The sequence below is a fragment of the Gadus chalcogrammus genome, chromosome 9 (assembly GCF_026213295.1).
Source record: "Gadus chalcogrammus isolate NIFS_2021 chromosome 9, NIFS_Gcha_1.0, whole genome shotgun sequence".
In the NCBI taxonomy this organism is placed as follows: domain Eukaryota; kingdom Metazoa; phylum Chordata; class Actinopteri; order Gadiformes; family Gadidae; genus Gadus; species Gadus chalcogrammus.
In genome coordinates, this window is record NC_079420.1 from 20691822 (window position 1) to 20709529 (window position 17708).

General features: G+C 46.2%; 1 protein-coding gene across 1 annotated transcript in view; it reads right to left on the reverse strand.

Moving 5' to 3' along the window:
* LOC130388758 (FERM domain-containing protein 5) overlaps positions 1-17708 on the reverse strand; it is a 48162-nt gene that overhangs the window by 9834 nt on the left and 20620 nt on the right. Inside the window, exons 2-10 of the mRNA XM_056598267.1 lie at positions 7483-7587; positions 6398-6440; positions 5924-6002; positions 4832-4929; positions 4349-4472; positions 3237-3324; positions 2883-2971; positions 1883-1946; positions 1567-1658 (exon numbers count right to left, since the gene is read on the reverse strand). Of these exons, the coding sequence (XP_056454242.1) occupies positions 1567-1658; positions 1883-1946; positions 2883-2971; positions 3237-3324; positions 4349-4472; positions 4832-4929; positions 5924-6002; positions 6398-6440; positions 7483-7587 (782 nt within the window). The remainder of the gene's footprint in view (positions 1-1566; positions 1659-1882; positions 1947-2882; positions 2972-3236; positions 3325-4348; positions 4473-4831; positions 4930-5923; positions 6003-6397; positions 6441-7482; positions 7588-17708) is intronic.

Genomic DNA, 17708 nt, shown 5'->3' on the forward strand with positions numbered 1-17708 from the left:
TTAGAAAGGCGGAGCTTCGAGGTCTTGGTCTTTGAACAATCAGAACCCAGAGTTGCGCATACTCAGCCCTTGATCTATCCATTATGACCTTGCACGCTGTCGAGTTGTGGCGTCCTCCTCCGCATATGGCATTCAGGAGGTTTGTGTTGCCGTGGTTAAGTGAGTGAATGTTTAATGGTGCGCGCTGCCTCCCATGTGGCCCCAGTGTTCCCATGAGAACAACATGTCTGATGAGTGTGTGTGTGTGTGTGTGTGTGTGTGCGTGCGTGCGTGCGTGCGTGCGTGCGTGCGTGCGTGCGTGCGTGCGTGCGTGTGTGTGTGTGTGTGTGAGCAAAACTCTCATAATCCTGCCCTTGGTTTGTCCTATCTTAGCGTCCTCTCCATCTGCACCTGTGCTTTCTCACTTAGGCTCTCATGCTGGGACTGAACCCCCACACAACCCATCCCCATGCCGACCATGAGCGCCATCCCATAAATAAGCCGTCTTGCATCTCGGGGCTCGTGTGTTCGCTGGCCTCTGCTGCTTTTTTTGTCCTTTCCGTGACATTTTGATCACCGTGTGGAGGTGGGGGGGGGGCCGCCACGTCAGGGGGACAGCCATTACTCACGGCTGACCCAGCGGCGGCCGTCTCTCACAGCAGGGGGCCGTAGCTCACAGCAGGTGACCGCTGCCCGTGGATCGGCACACACCAAGATCGTTTGAACACCTTTGTTTGGGAGGGCTCACTCTAAACTGCTTCATTGTCTTGTTGGAAGATTGCCTAGGATTATTTATTACTATCTCATCATTTATATGTACATTTCATTTCCTCACTTCTATTTTATTGTATTGTTTTACCATAAAACATATAACGATGTCTTTGTTTTTTCCTAGTTTAATTTGGGGTGTAAAACACCCATATTTAATAAGAGGCAGAGTACTTAAGATCCAGTCCCTGTTTTAAATGTACCAGGTCACAAAACTGTGTGAGTTCCCTATGCCTGTTTATTTGGATTCCTTTCCTTTACCCTCCTTTGGGTTTCCTCTCTGTAACTGTGTGTGTTTTCATGCTAAAGCCTGTCTTGGCCAGCTCTCCCTTGAAAAAGAGATTCTTATTCTCAATGGGATTTGGCTTCTTAAATCAAGATCAATCAAATAAAATGGTTGATGATTAAAGTGGCCGGTGTAGGCATGATTTATGTTGCCATGCTAATTCCATTATGCGTTGCGTTTGTGGGGTAGATGGTTGAGCCGATGCCTTTTGGCCCCCTTTTTTATATTTATTTTAGTACCTCAAATCAGCATTCTTTATTATTAGCAGACAGACGGTTAAACAATACGACTCAAGAGACAGAGGGTGTAAAATAGGAGCTGGAGACGATTCCCTTGGGATTCAAAGTGAGAGACGGTTACGTTTGGGACAGGCTTCACGGTGGTTGCCTGTAAGAAAAGTATCGCCCCTCATCTGTTATTTATGTCTGACGAGAACGCTCCCACAGACGGCTCGCCCCCCCACAATGCACCACGGACACATTACAGAAGGCGGGGGACAGAGCTGTGGTGGGTGGGTGACAGGCAGGGCTCACTTGTAGAAGGCTTGGTTCTCCACCCCACATTTCCATAGGTGCTTGCAGGCCTCTGGTGTCGGTGCGAAGTACGTCAGGATGATCTTCTTATCCTGCAGCGGAGAGAGCAGGACAATGTAACACACAAGAGACTCAACAGGATGCCATCCAGCCTGGCTAATGTCTAATACATGGGTACAACTACTATGGAATAGCAAAAGTCTGATACATCGGTACTTTGTCATTACCGAAAAGCCACAGCAGTTGACAACACCTCCTCCGGTGTTCTCTCTCGTGGCTATCTGCATTAGCATCTATTAGTTATTCATGGTCTCACCTCTTTCTGATTTGCATATATATGGAACGTCTTGCCTTCGAACTTCAGTTTCGTAACCTCGTGCCTTTTCAGGTGGAGAAAAAGCCATGACACACACACACGCACACGGCCACGGCCACACACACACACACACACACACACACACACACACACACACACACACACACACACACACACACACACACACACACACACACACACACACACACACACACACACACACACACACACACGCACGCACGCACGTACACAGAGTCAGTTGAACATAAAACCCCAACCTCTTCAAATATTTATGGCGACCACTTGGAGATCATATAAACAGCGATGATCGCGATGCTCGGCTGACAAAACAAATATCTGATCAGACTGCCTGCCCACGGGGGACTGGGGACGGAGGAAGCACATCCCTGTATATTGTGAGGGCACACGTACAAATCCATGACCACGCAACTGCATACATTAAGGCCTCTGCCTTCCTGGACTGCTCTACGTTCAATATATAAAGTTATGTAATGTGCATATTATGCAGGGCTTCCTTCTTCTAATTTCTGCTACATAGACACTATGTATATAGTATATATGCCGTTATACATGCCGTTATACATGCCGTTTAATGCGATTATCAAACAGGAATCTATGCAAATTTGTTTAATTATCGAGTGATGTTACGTTGTGTGCGTAGGTTTTAGAGGAACACACAAGGGTAGTAATGTACTGCTGTTGTGTGAGCGTGAGGGTACGTGGACAGCAGTAAAGCTAGCAGTAATGAACCCTCTATGTATGCGTAGGGCCTTTAGGATGTCCAGCCACAGACAGGGAGGTGCATGAGGTCCAACGAGATGGAGCAAACTACTGCAATGCAGCCATGCCATCAGCATCAAGGAGATAATGCGTATTCCCCTTTATTTTGCTCCACGGATCCTGTCTGGAACACTGTGCTTGGCAGAATAGCAGGAGAAAAGAAAACACACACACACACACTCAAGCTTTGCTCACTCACCACTTGAGGAAATGCACCCTCTTGTTTCCCTGAAGCACCACAAAACCAAACGGCGTGAAGGCAAGAAATGCTGGGTTCCCCGACACATCCTGGAAGGAAAGGTTGACACCACCTTCTCAGTGTCTTATAAACACATTTACAGTTGTCTATTCAGGCATTGAGCAGACGATTTCCCCCTAAAGCCTATTAGAGTGAGATGTTCTGTTGTTGTTGTTGATCGTTGCCTTACTGAGCCGATAGGGCAGATCGGGGTTAGGGACCATGCTGCGGTTTGGTTTTGATGCATTAGATCGCATGAGGACAGACAGACGGGCAGGGATACAGACAGGATGGATCTGAAGGGGACGCTCTGACCTTGCAGGGGTGGGGGTCCACGCCGTATGTCTCCAGACTCTGGGCCTTCTGCAGGAAGTTGAGCTCCGATGTTTCAGGGGTCTGTCCGCTGAGAGCGCAGGGCACAGGCGGGCGTTACCACGTCATGAACGCATGATGCAGTTGATGGCATTCTCTTAATAAGTCCCCAAGACAGTTTGAGAATCTTCTTTACTGGTGTGTGGTTTTCCATTGGTTCCAACCGGGATTATAAATAATAGTATTTTTCTAAGAGGAGACCTTACCTATAGCGGCTATTACTTAATTACTGATGCATTTGGGATCCACTAACAACAGAACGTAGGGGATGGTCTATACACTTAAACAAACACAATTAATGCATGTCTATAATTAAGTCATTACAGGGGGATTGATGCTTACTTTGTGCTTGCAGCCAATGGCTCACTAGAGGGTAGCAACACTTTGTTGTTGGTGTTGCTGCAACATTGAGGCTAACTGTTGTGTTGGTCCCAGAAGAAATCTAGCCTGGGTACCTCAGCCCGGAAACTAGCCTGGGTACCTCAGCCCAGATACTAGCCTGAGTTGGTCATTTGGCAATAATGCACAATAAAAGATTCTCCTCTAGCGCTCTTTACCATTATTGTACATCAGCATCTCCGCTGTCTGTTTGTGAGTGCCGATGTGTGCTTGGGCGTGTATCACTCTTAAAAATGATGTGTACTAGAAGGTCACCACCCTTTCTTTAACAATTTAGGACATGTGCTAAAGTATGCCTTCAGTTTAGTGCTAGTCGTTGAGTGCATCACCGGACCATTTCTTTATCTTCAGTCAGATATATGTCAGAGTGACATCACAGAGGGAGTCTGTACTGATTGGCATCCGTCTGAGATAGACTGTACTGATTTACATCATTCTGATGGACTGTACTGATTTACATCATTATGATGGACTGTACTGATTTACATCAGTCTAGAATGTAGAATGTACTGACATTAGTCTGATAGACTAATGTCAGTAGTCTACCAGACTGATGGACATCAGTCTTATAGACTGTACTGATTTACATCAGTCTGATAGACTGTACTGACATCAGTCTGATAGACTGTTCTGATAGACTGTACTGATGGTCTTACATGAGCTCTGTCTTGTGTATATCAGCGATCCTCCTCTCCAGCTTTTCCGAGTGTTTGGGAAAGAACTGGAATTTGGAGCTGTAGCCTTCCGGATGCTTCCCAGGGTCGTAGTCCCCTATTTCCGCTGGAGAATAACAGGCATGGACAGGGTATAAATGGAGCGCTCACGGAGAATGAACTGTCATGCATTTGTATGCAGAAATATTCAGCAGGAACAAATGCAATCGTCACACAGCCGTTAACCTTTTTCCTTCTAATCAATGTGGCCGTGCATATCTGCCTGAAAACAACAATGATTGAAAATTAATCAGGGAAATGCTCCAGGCTCGTCCTCAGTAAGGGTCATTCTCCGCCAACATAAGCTGGTTTGAATATTGATTTTCTCCTAATCCGAGGCCTTCCTCTCAGGCCACAGTGACGGACTGAAGGACAGCCAAGGTCCTGTGCTGCATGGGAGCACGTCCACCTGTCAGCCTGCATTACCTTGAAGGATGTGGGCCGCCAGCATGGCCGCGTCCGACGTTTTACACAGCAGACGGCCGTGGTACAGATCCCGCTTGATTTGCAAGAAAACAAGGTATCTGTAAAAATATAAGAAAATAAATTAAAAAAACACGTAATAAATACAATGTCAGAGCAAATATCGATGCAAATACAGGTACAAATTAGGCTGGCAATACATCTATTATAATGCAATGATATTCTCTCTATCGGCAATTTATAAACGTAACATTTAAAGTTTGTTTCTCAGCTGTGGTTTCCATCAAACCTTGAGCCCAGACTCATACCGGCATTACTGAGATTCTGCTCTTCTAAAGCTCCTCTCGGCTGAGGCTCATGTGAAGTTAATTCACATGAGCAAAAGTGCTTCATAGACACAAAGAGAATATTTGATTCTAGTACGTGTTTCCCTGACAAATAGAATTGGAGCAGATGCTATGAGATCTGTCTGATACGACTTCAGGGAGATTGAAACAACAGCATATCCAACGGGTTCCACCGTCAGACCCCTTGAGCCATGACCAAAGACCTTAGAACCGCTAATTGTTCTGTGTGTACTACTCATTCATGCGTTATCGTAAATGGGCCAAAATCCTGCAAATGGCTTTCCTTTTCTTCTATCCCCGGAGATAGTCGCTGCCCAGTCCTACAATTCCCAGTCCCCATTATATAACTGTTTCATTATCAAACTTGGAATTCAAAAAGTATAAAAAAAATCGGATCGCCTCAAGTGCTCTGTTTTCTGAAACAACAACCACCTTTATCAGGAATCTAGCTCACACACACGTCTCAAAGTAGGCCAGCTCCACAGAATCTAATATGCTTGAAGTGGAGTCCTATATCTCGCAGAAAGCCCTCGCGTTCCACAAAATTGTATTAATATAAATAACCTGCACCGGGTTAGGACAGGGAGCTTGACTTGGGGCACAGGGGACCAAGCTCAGGCTCGCTCTCCGTGCCTCTTGAACTTCAATCAAAGCGTGGAAACGTAGGGAATAAAGTCACGTCTCAGACGGGAGTCTCAGCCGCGTTGACGGGATCTCAGAGAGGAGAGCCAATGGGAGACGGACTCACCGTGTGATCTCCTCCTTGAGGGCAGCGGGGTCCGGGGGGTAGAACTTCACCCTCAGACACATCGTGAACGGCGGCTGGGCTGCAACCAATCACCATCATCATTGTCATCATCATCCTCATCCTCATCATCATCATCATCCTCATCATCATCATCCTATTAATCATCCTCCTCCTCCACCTCCTCCCCCTCCTTCTCATCCTCATCCTCCTCCTCGTCCTCCTCCTCCACATCATGATGTGTTTTTATACCATAATAATGGAAAATAATGAATGACACGCAGTAGCAGTCCTGTGCAATAATATAACAGCATGACATGAAATTGCAATTACACTGGGACAAATTTACAGCTTGAGTATGCTACATTATTTTATTTATGAGGTGGATGTTCTTTGAGAGCAACAAATGATGGTGATTTGGAGCCAAATGTCTTCATTTCCTGAATCATTGCGAGGGATAAACAAAGGCTTACTTACATTTCATCTGCTTTGGGATTGATTTTGTGACCTCCAACCAATGCTGTGTTAGCAAACAAAGAGAAACAAGGAGTCCATTATTAAACAGCACAGAGATGGCTCTATCCACCACTGGATGGTTTGTTTGCAGTTCAGATGCTAGTGTGTAGGTGTAACTACACAATAAACCTACAGGTTGTTATCAAGTTTTTTTTTTTATGTTCATACTAATAATATTTCTAACTGGATAAATCTCCGGGTAATTTTGCTATATACAGTATATACATAGACCATAGTGTCTTTATCAGTTATCAAGTTGTATTCCAGCTCTTCCTTGGATATGGAGTACAGACCTATATCTTAGAAAATATGAAATACCAATGATGAATCATGTAATGACAACATTATTAAACACAATGCCCAGGTCAGTACACGTATTGATCAAACTGATTGGTTCCAGATGAGGTGATTGGTGGAGCGCTCAGACCCAGAGTGCTCAGGGTCTCTCCGGTGAAACTAACAGACATCATTCCCCCCTGTCTACCGCCGGGCCCCATCCATCCCACCCAAAGTGTCATCAACATCCACGGTAACAAGCCCACCTGTCCCCACGGCAACAGCCACAGAAATAGCCCTGAGTGACAGCAGTGTGGATGCAGCATCAGGACCAGGCCGTTGTCTTGGCTGTGATCCGAGGCGCCGTGAATTCTTCATGAATCAAGCAGAGCTGTGCTACAGGAGAAGCGCTAAGTCCAGCACAATGCCTTTCAGGGTCAGGTGGAAGCAACCGACCTGCCACTGTAGACTCCACTCTGACTGGAGTGAAAGTCATTCCTTTCACTTTCTATTTGGCCCTGGATTGCTGTCCTGCGCCAACCCGCTCCTTTAAGCAATCAGTTGACTGAAAGTGCTCTTTTTCGCAATACTAGTCCATCTGAAAGTGCTTCTACGGTAAAGGAAGACCTTCAAGTAGCAGACAGTCTTGCACTTCCTATTTCCCAGATAGTGTTCCTTTAAAGAATAATCCACCCTATATATATTTTACATGCACACAAAAACACACAAACACACACCCACACACACACAAACAAAACCTTAACACCTACCCGTTGTTTGTCTGGATCCACATATCTGATGCCAAAGTAGTCCTTCTCGAGCAGGTTGAGGTGGTGGCAGATGAGATCAAACAGGTATTGTCCCTTAGCATCCCTCTGGAACAGACAGAAGGGCACAGAGCATTAAGACCACAGCGTGTAAGTGAAAGATTCTCCATTCCATGTGGCATGGAAAAGACGCTGCCAATTTATTTTTGCTAGCTTCAGATTTCCACCAAGCTGCCTACTAGAGATAACTAGGACTCATCCAATATGAATGAACACTTGGAGCCATCCTGAGTGAGAGAGAGTGGATTATACTGTGTGGAGATATGGCAGGGTTCGGCTCATGCTTATGAGTTGTTTCTTTTGCTTTAGCTAATCATATAGCTTCGTTGTGACACAGCCATTACAATTCTTTGGTTTGCAGAACATCATAGGTATGGTTTTGTGTCTGATCCAGACATCGCTGTTAACAACCAAAATGTGTCGCCTATCTGTAGACGAAAATGGCTGATATTAATGTGAGTCCTTATTTTTGTATGATCATTGCTTTGATGTGATTATGCCATGATAAATAAAACTACTTTTTTGGTCGAAGTAAAGGCCTATAGTAGCTTATGAATATCATATCATCGGTCAAGAAATGTAATTGTGCAACACTAGTTTTATCACTAGTCATCTCTAGATTGTATTGACAGTTACAAAAACAACAACCACACAGAATTTTTCAGCAGCGGACTAGTCCAAGTTTCTGTTTCATAAAACATCACAAATTCTAGAATACTTAGCTTGAGTCGGAAAACAAGCATTTAGAAATGATCAGTACTCGCGCACTTCAACCAGAGTAAACCAAGTCTGGTAAAAAGCACTAAATGACAAATCAAAGCCGTGAGTGATGGAGGAGAGCAGCAGCGGACTCTACTGCTCCCCTGTCAACACTTCAGCACGCTGCTGAAACGCTGCTAAAAGCTTCATTAATGTTAAAACACTCGCTGACATCTGAAATGTCAGCCACTCGAATCACCCCGTTCAAAAAATTTCTGCAGGAACAGGAAGGCTTCTGAACACCAATGTTCACTCTACTTGTGTGCATCCTTTATGTGGGCCATGCGGGCTGAGGAAGTTAACATTTGCATAAATCCCTGCTGCTTATGAAGACCAAAGGGTTGAGTACTGCAAATAATCCAAAGGGCAAGAGCTGCAGTAGGTGAGAGAAGGAAAGAAATAATGAACTATGAAATGAATGGCTTAAAGCTACATTCAGATGACTTAAAATTATAATCACATCAAAAAATCACATACAAATTGTGACAGCATTTTGCCAAGCACATTGTTCAAAACATCAATGTACGGTTGGGCCAATCAGCAGCTCATATTCACAGGAGGAAGGAAATTTCAGACGGTTTCAGTAATACATGAACATGAAGGATGTAATGTCTAGTAAAACATTCCCCTCCCCCACACCCACTGCCTCTTTCCTATCAACCATGAAAGCTAAATAACCCATATTTCCTACCAATATGTGTAATGGGGATGAGGAAGGGTCTTTAGATGAATGAACGTCAGGTTGCGGTTCAGAGTTCAGCTCCAGAAGCACTCTCGCAACGCCTCTCTGCCTCGAATGCTCGGGCTCCTCCTTCCTACCACCCCACCCCCACCAAGTGGTCCCATGTGGAAGCGCATGGATGAGTGGTGTAACAGGGTCAGCCAGTGTACACATGCCTCCCTCAGCCTCACCAGCAGAATGCAACCGTGGCAGAACACCTTTCAAGGTCAAACCAGAAACGGCCTTTTCTGAAGAAGGTACGTGCTATCGCCCTCTGCGTCGCGTTGGGCTGTTAGCATGCTAACGAGTGGACGCGCTAGCAGGCGTGTCGCACCATGCTAAGCAGCATAATTGTGCTGAATCAGCTCACCCCCTGACCCCCATGTAGTGCAAATGAGCAAGAAGAAGAATGGTAAATGAGATGCTAGGAGAAAAGTGTGTGCGCCGGTATGCCATCTCCATAATGAACCCTTCTTGACATTTGACAACAAATGTCATATTAATCAGGCTTCAGATTGGAATGGGTAACATTATTGTTTTCGATTACAACCACATTAATACTACTATCCAAAGTGGTCTTCTTCTTTGCTTATTGAAATCTTGAAGGATCAATTTGCACACATTGAGATGCATCACATTGTGAAAGCAGGAGTGAGGTTCCCCTTCAATCCATATAAACACCTGGCTTGACAATATTTGTATTTTCCAACAGTACGACAAGTAAAGGGTTATTATCAACACTAGAGACATAAATGTGTCCCTCGCCACTGTGTGTGTGTGTCTGTGTGTCTGTGTGTGCGTGTGCGTCTGCGTGCGTGGAGAGCACTCCCACTGTGTAAAACTGCCGTGTCCAATGAATCAGCCAGAGAGCGTGTGGGGAGCATGTTGTGCAGCAGGCCGTCGTGGAGCCATGTGTAAATAAGGCGGCCGGTCACACTCCCATAATGGAGCTGAGGAGGAGAGGTCACCCAAGGACAAGGTTGAACAGCCAGGGTCCAACGACCCCCCCCCCCCCCCCCCCCTCTCTCTCTCTCTCTCTCTCTCTCTCTCCCTCTCCTCCCTCTCCATCTCTCTCTCTCTCTCTCTCTCTCTCTCTCTCTCTCTCTCTCTCTCTCTCTCTCTCTCTCTCTCTCTCTCTCTCTCTCTCTCTCTCTCTCTCTCTCTCTCTCTCTCTCTCTCTCTCCACCCCACTCTCTCTCTCTCTCTACCCCACTCTCTCTCTCTCCCCCTCTCTCTCTACCCCGCTCTCTCTCTCTCCACCCCACTCTCTCTCTCTCTCTCTCTTCCCTTCCCTGGATGGAGGCCATTGAGCTGTCACTCGCAGCACTCTCCTCCATGTCATTACTTAGGGTGCTGATAAGAGGCACTTCATTAGGGCAAAGCCCTGTCGAAGCTAAATGGACATAACTCTCTGTCCCTCTCTCTCTCTCTCTCTCTCTCTCTCTCTCTTGGCCACTACCCTTCACCAAAATAGCAGCAGCTCGCCCACTGCCTGGCTCCTGCTATGACTGGAGCCAGCGGGATGCTTCGTGGCTGCTCCCGCCCTTGTGTCAGGCTGCTGCATCATTTACAGAGGGAACTGCTCTCTTAGTAAATGAGAATCTGCAATTGGTTTGAATCATGGTCCCATTCCCAGTAGGCTTCACAAGTTCTTGCAAGAGCCAATGAGGTTGGATTTTCTGACCTTAAAGCAGAAGCACGCATTAGTTCTGCTCTGTGAACCCTCACCACTGTCCCCTCTGGAGGCCCTAAGGACACTCACCTCTGTCCCCTCTGGAGGCCCTAAGGACACTCACCACTGTCCCTCTGGAGGCTTAGAGGACACTCACCTCTGTCCCCTCTGCCTCTGTCTAACCCCTATTTGCTATCAACTCATCGGGCTAATCTGAATTAACTTGAAGTCACTTTGCATAAAGCATCTGGTAAATAATGAATTAAACAAATAAACCTCCCTCAAGGTTCCTCCTCCATTCGTGCATATTTTTTAAAGAAGTGACACAATAAAGAATGCAACACTATTTATTCATGGTGGCTGCACTGCAGTCTATTTTGGGGCAGGTTGGTCGAGTGGTGAAGGTGTTTTGACTCCCAGCTTTGGACTTGAACCCCACGGTTCACCGTCTGTCTGCGGAGGCTTCCTTGAGCCAGCGGCTGCTTTGGATAAAAGGGCTAAATGACAAACCGACGCCCAGGGACTGTGTCCCTAATTGGAGATTACAGAGTGATTGCAGGGTATCTACAACAACTCTTGTGGGTTTCTAATTAAGACCATAGAAGCATCACCTTACCTGGGTAGGAGCCTTTGTGACATGTCATGTGAGTGTTTGCTGGCAGAACTGGGCCACACTGACAGAATCAAATATCAAAGACATTTGAACTTATCAACTATCATGAATCATCCTTAGTGTGGATACGGATGTAGAGGAACGAGGGCATCGTTCAAACTTTGTGAACATTATTAATAAGATTACATTAGTTGCCATTTTGTAAGTTCACGTTTAAAATACTACTTCAAGACATCATGGCCTACCAAAATATATTACTACATCTTGAAACCTTCACATCTTTGACAATGTGCTCATGAGCAAACACGGCCTTTAGAAAGAAACAGACCCAACCAGCAACGCTGCCCGTCTTTCAAAACAGAAGCAGGCTCCAACCCCAGCCCCACGATTGTTATTTGCTTTTGATTTCTTTGATTTGCTTGATCAAATTAAACACCACAAAAACACTAAAAGCTGTGCAGCTTTGGTTACTAGGCAGCCCCAGTCGTACAATAGCCACTTTTCTTTCAAATGAATCATTAAAACCGTCTCCATGTCAGCCCAGGAACACAGAGCATTAATAAAACATGCTATCATTTTATATAGCGAGTGTAGGGAAAGGGGGGGGGGGGGGTGTTTGTGTGTGTGTGTGTGTGTGTGTGTGTGTGTGTGTGTGTGTGTGTGTGTGTGTGTGTGTGTGTGTGTGTGTGTGTGTGTGTGTGTGTGTGTGTGTGTGTGTGTGTGTGTGTGTGTGTGTGTGCGTGTGTGTGTGTGCGTGCATGAGTGTGTATGTGTGTACGTGTGTATGAGTGTATGCGTGTGTGGGTGTGTGTGCCTGTGTGTCAGTAGAGTGCTTGTAGCTCTCAGGGCACCTGAAGCAGAACAGCCCCCTTCATTAGCCGATTAGCTCCCTTCCTGTCTCCGTCGCCGTAGATCCGTTGGCAGGCAGACCCCTCAGTGTAACATACCTGCGCTACCTCTACCGGAGCTCGCGCCCGGCCCGGGATCGACCCACAACCCCCTTCAGCGTGAACGCCAGGGATTTCAAGGCTTGATCATCTGTCAGGCTTGGTTAGCAACAACATCAACCAGGGGAACAGCCATGTCCTTAATTAATTAGCATTTAGCAGAACCAACTACCAGGTTGGACTTGCAGTGGGTTCTGATACATGTCATTGTTGAGCAGGGAGGGGGGTTGGGAGCCCTGCTCAGGGTTGCGTAGGCTGCGAAAACTGGGCTCTCGTGGCTGGGAAAAGAACCCAGGTTCTTGTGGCTGGGATCTGAACAACCTCAAGCACCCTCCTCCCTGGTCTACACTGAACGATAGCGACTACTGAGGATAGTTAGCGCTAAATGAGGCGGAATTAATACTCAAGCAGTGGTCTGATTCATTAGGCAGCTGGGCATGATTCATGAGACCCAACCCCTGTAGTAGAAGACGTAGTCCGTGAGCTTGTATTGACTTTAAGATAATGTGCCCTCTGACCTGTTGTTCTGTTGCTTGAAATAATCCACATGGGTAATGTATGTACACACAGAAATGTTCACAGGGTGAAAAACATGGTCAATGCGATGACTGTACAGAGAAGCGCCAAATGGGAATGACGATGAGGCCTTTTCGAAAAGCCAGAGTCTGCCGCTTATGGTTTACACGTTCCGTTGCTCTGTTTGGTTGTAGGTTGCATCCAATGGCGGAGAAACTGAGAAAATCAAAAAAATGAACTGCGAGGTTCCAGACTGTGAGTTAATCATTGGTGAGTTGCTCCGGTGATGTTAGATGTCCACCAAAAACCTCTTGAGACCTCACGAACCAGGGAGAGTTACAGGAAGAGATTTGTTCAGTCGGACAACCTTGTTCCAACTTGGACTTATGCATAAGCATAAAACTCTTATTTCACTGTACTCTAATCAAACATTCGTGAAACATTTCCCGCCTAATTAGAGCGCCCTGCGGCTATTCATTATCTCTTCCTGCTCGCTGCGGAGGAGCAAAGGAGGGGAAGCAGGCGAATGAAAAGTGACTCCTGGTACGCTGAGGAGATATCTGCAGACCAAAGGCCCTTACTTCCATCCACCAACCAGTGGGTGGGAACTGCAATCCAATGCTTTCTATGGTTTATTGAGAGGTATCAAATTCATAAGATCCAGTACAACGGCTTTTTTAGGCTTTTTTTAAACAGTCGTATCTGTAAAGATTTGTCGAAGTAATATGTAAAATCCAAATAAAAAATGTATAACATCTGTACGTTCTAAATGAATCCATAATTAATTAGTTTTTTACTGGCTGTGTTATAAAATTCATTCATTGTCATTCATGCTTAATTTATTTGAAATACATTGGTGAAAACATATGTTATATGTTATATGAAGCTAAAATATATATTATTTATTACATGGTTCCATCATCATTTACACTATATTTGACTCACATTGTCCTTTCTTGAGGTCTCTAGATATTGAAGTCCCGGATCTCAACGACCAATCATCGTCAAGGGAGGAAGCGGGTAAATCCTCAACCAATCGCTGAGCAACTGAAGGAGATGACAGCGTGTTGAACCGCCCCCCCAGGCCATATTTGACCCTGTCATTACTTGCAAGGGGCTGTGCTATGGGAAAGCCACGCTTTCCACTCAATCATTTATTGTGTGGATTGCGTCTCCCCGGGGCCACCATTAGAGCATTGACACACACACACACCGCCAGCGCTGGACCGCTCACGCCTGCATGCACACACCGCCGTCCACGGAGGGGAGAGAGACATAAAACCCTCGCAGCTTTCCACATTTTCATGGCTGGATTCACCGCTGGAAAGCGATCTCTCCAGGGGCCATTGGAGACAATGGGGAAGGGTTGAAGTGGCAGTGATGGGGGCCCCTTCTCCGCCCAGCATGTGGGCTTTGATAGCCAAAGGGCCCCCTAAGCTAAACTGTCTGTTGTCCACCAGCCACTTCGACGGTAGAAGATGGTGCTGAAACGTAGCAATAAAACAGGCCTGGCGAATTCGATTCGGATTACAGTTTACAAATGTGAATTGCACGCACTTTTTTGATTCCACCTAATACATGGTAAATATATATCCAAAACAAGAGAGCTGGAGACAGGAGGAATGAACAGGTGTCGGCGTACCCCTGAACAGCTCGAGTCAAAACAGAAAGAGATGAAATTTGTCCAAAAATAAATACTGTCAGCCTAAGTAGTCCACTTTTAGGCCACATTACTCGACTCTTCATGCAGTTAGATACTGAAATATGCATTGGTTAAAGTAGAATAAAGTTAGTCACTAAAGCATGCCTTGGACGCACTACACTCCAGGGTGTCTGGGTCGGTTCATGCACGGCCTTAAGTATTTCTTAAAGTCTGCTTTCCATAGATGGACGTGGTGAATAAAGTATAATTTCCATTACACAAGGCAGGCCTTGGACAGAACCTACAATTTTCATATAATGTTCATATTATCCACTATATATATTCTCCAGAGTAGTTGCCATAACAGCGCCGTTGAATGTGCATTAGTAAATGTTTCTATTAAAAGGTTTCCACCTTGCAGCAGCGGTTGAGGCGATGGGGCAGTGACGTCAGTGGTCGCACTGTACTCTGTTGAGTGTGACCACAGGGCAGAACATGGTGAGTGATTGTGACCTCAGGGAGGTGAACCCCCTGAGAACAAACCGCACACGTCCGTCTACTGAACGTAGAGGACGAACCGGAACGTCCTGCACAATCGTCACACCCTCACTTCAGTTCATATCCTCACAATGGGTCATTGTATAACCGCTTTTAGTTAGAATTAGGTCCATGGCTGAGACCAATTAGCTCTCGACAAATGGATTAGACAGTCTGCCTTTGAATAGGCTCATGGCAACTATTCAAATGAACTAGGAACTCTATTCCCACAGGACTGTGCAGAGCGACCTTCTCAGAGTTCGCCATGTCTCTCCTCATCGTCCCCCAAACGCTGTGTGTTCTGTCCTCTATACTGGGTGCATTGGGGCTTTTCAAACAAATACAGATGACTCCTTGGTTACCTAAATGAACAAGCTCTCAGAGGAACCCTAAAATGGACAATGAAAAATCAGGTCAATCTCCTGATATAAAACCACAATATAAACACCGCCATGGTTGCTTGCTAATGCAGTTTGGACCCGAAAATTTGCCGCACAACATAAAAACCGTTTTATCAACAGCATCAGTAAAATGTATACCGAGATGATTAAAAGGAGGCTGTGGCTGCCTGGGAGGCAGAACAATGAGGACAAGTGGACGTCTGCACATAATACAACAGCTTGGTGTGAAAGGCCTTGAGAGGGATGCTTGTTTGGACGGCTACAGCTGCCTGCCGGCGATTGTTTGGTAGATGCGGGGGAGATTGGAAATTAAGGGAAAAGACAGATGGCTGAGGGATACACTGGAACCAATGGGGAGCGGGCTCCTCAGGGTTGAGCGGCCTGCTCAACACTGTGGAGCCCGCTCAGTGTTGAGCAGGGGGCTCAGCTTTTGAGCAGTGCCCCTGCATCTCTAAGAAAGGACCGTCTAACATGGGGCCGGCCGGACATGGTTTGGGGAGGAAGGTGGGCTGAGAACTGAAAGCCTGAAGTCATGTCCAAAGAACGGTAACAGCCTCTGAAAGGTCGTGGCGGTGGCGTATACAGGCAGAGAGGGGGAAGAGTCATGGCGCTGGTGATCCAGAGGGACTGAGAGTGGATCCAGAAACAGGGCTTTCAGAAGCTGAAGGGGTTTGGAATGTGTCCTGGCAAAGGATTATTCTCGGATTATTAGGATCGGCTGCGAACTCATAACCTTTTGGCTGGGATTCAAAGATCTCAACCACTTGAGGATGATGATGATGATGATGATGATGATGATGAGGATGAGGATGAGGATGATGATGATGAGGATGAGGATGAGGATGAGGATGAGGATGAGGATGAGGATGATGATGATGATGATGATGATGATGATGATGATGATGATGATTTCTACACTACCACACTTTCACATGAAGTACTACCCTACCGCTAGGGTGGAGAAAATCATGCCTAGTAATGATGTGCAAATGAGAATAAATTAAGCATTGTTTGCATATGCTAATCCCCTGAATGACATATATTGTGCTGCCCATTCCATTGGAGTTTATTTGTCACACTTTATTTTTCAGTGAGAACAAAAATCATTGGGCAACGAGCAACTCCCGAGCTTAAACCCATTTAATATGAGCATGTAGGCGATGGCAGGAGGGGGGACGTGTGACTGTGCTCAGAGACCCACTGCCTCACACCACTGGGAGAAGGACAGAGCTAAGGGAGTGGTGGGAGGTGTGATGTGATGTCAACAAACAGGAAATAAATTGTTGTTCAGTGCGATGCTTGGTTTGCAGGCTGCTCAGCAAGAGCAGGGCTGGCAGGAGGCTGTCTGGTGCTGAGATACGAGAGAGAGAGAGAGAGAGAGAGAGAGAGAGAGAGAGAGAGAGAGAGAGAGAGAGAGAGAGAGAGAGAGAGAGAGAGAGAGAGAGAGAGAGAGAGAGAGAGAGAGAGAGAGAGAGAGAGAGAGAGAGAGAGAGAGAGAGCCAAGCTGGCGATGGAATCCATCAGTGGTGGTGGGCTGTAGCAAACATGACTCACAAATCCTCATTGAGAAACATCCACACACACAAACACACACACACAAACACACACACACACTCTCGCCTGCAGCGAGGCAGAAAATCTCCATCATCTCGTACACACCATGCCCGCTGCCCCCCACAAATACAATCAGATATCGGGGCACTCGTTCTCACCATGACCCTTTCCACATCCTTAAGCATTCAGTAAAAATTGTTCTTCATGCTATTGCTTAACTGTGTTTTATTATTTTCTGCTGGTTTGTCTATGACTTTGTCTTTTATATTATATTATAAAAATTATTCATGTGTATTTTGTCTCGGCTGTTTTGGGGGAATCGAGCCGTTAAGGGCTTAGTCTCATTCCTTTTTAATAGATCGGTCGGTAAAAAAGAATACAATACTTGTTACGAGACGGATTACACTTCGCCTTCCCCAGCGGGAATGGGTGCGAGCCAAGCTCCCCCCCCCCCCTCTCCCTCCCCCCAGCGTGGCGTTGAGACTGCTTACATGTCTCTGGCTTGTTCCCCCTTGGACCCATTTTCCACATCATTATTTAAATACAGCAGAGTGTGTGAGGGGGAAAGGAAGGACTATGCTGTTGTTCTGGTCCTCTGCTCATGCGAGAGCCACAGCCTTATCCTATGCCTCGCAGGCTGTTTTAAGACCAGGCCAGTAGCCCTCCTAAGACATATTACTGCCACGCTCGTACTGTTTTCAGGTGAAGCGGAGGAGGATGTGAAAAGGGGACGATTCAGAACTTTCTTTAACATCTTGGTGTTTCAAGGCAGCTGCGACCTAATTCAGCAGGAAGGGAAGCAGGGAA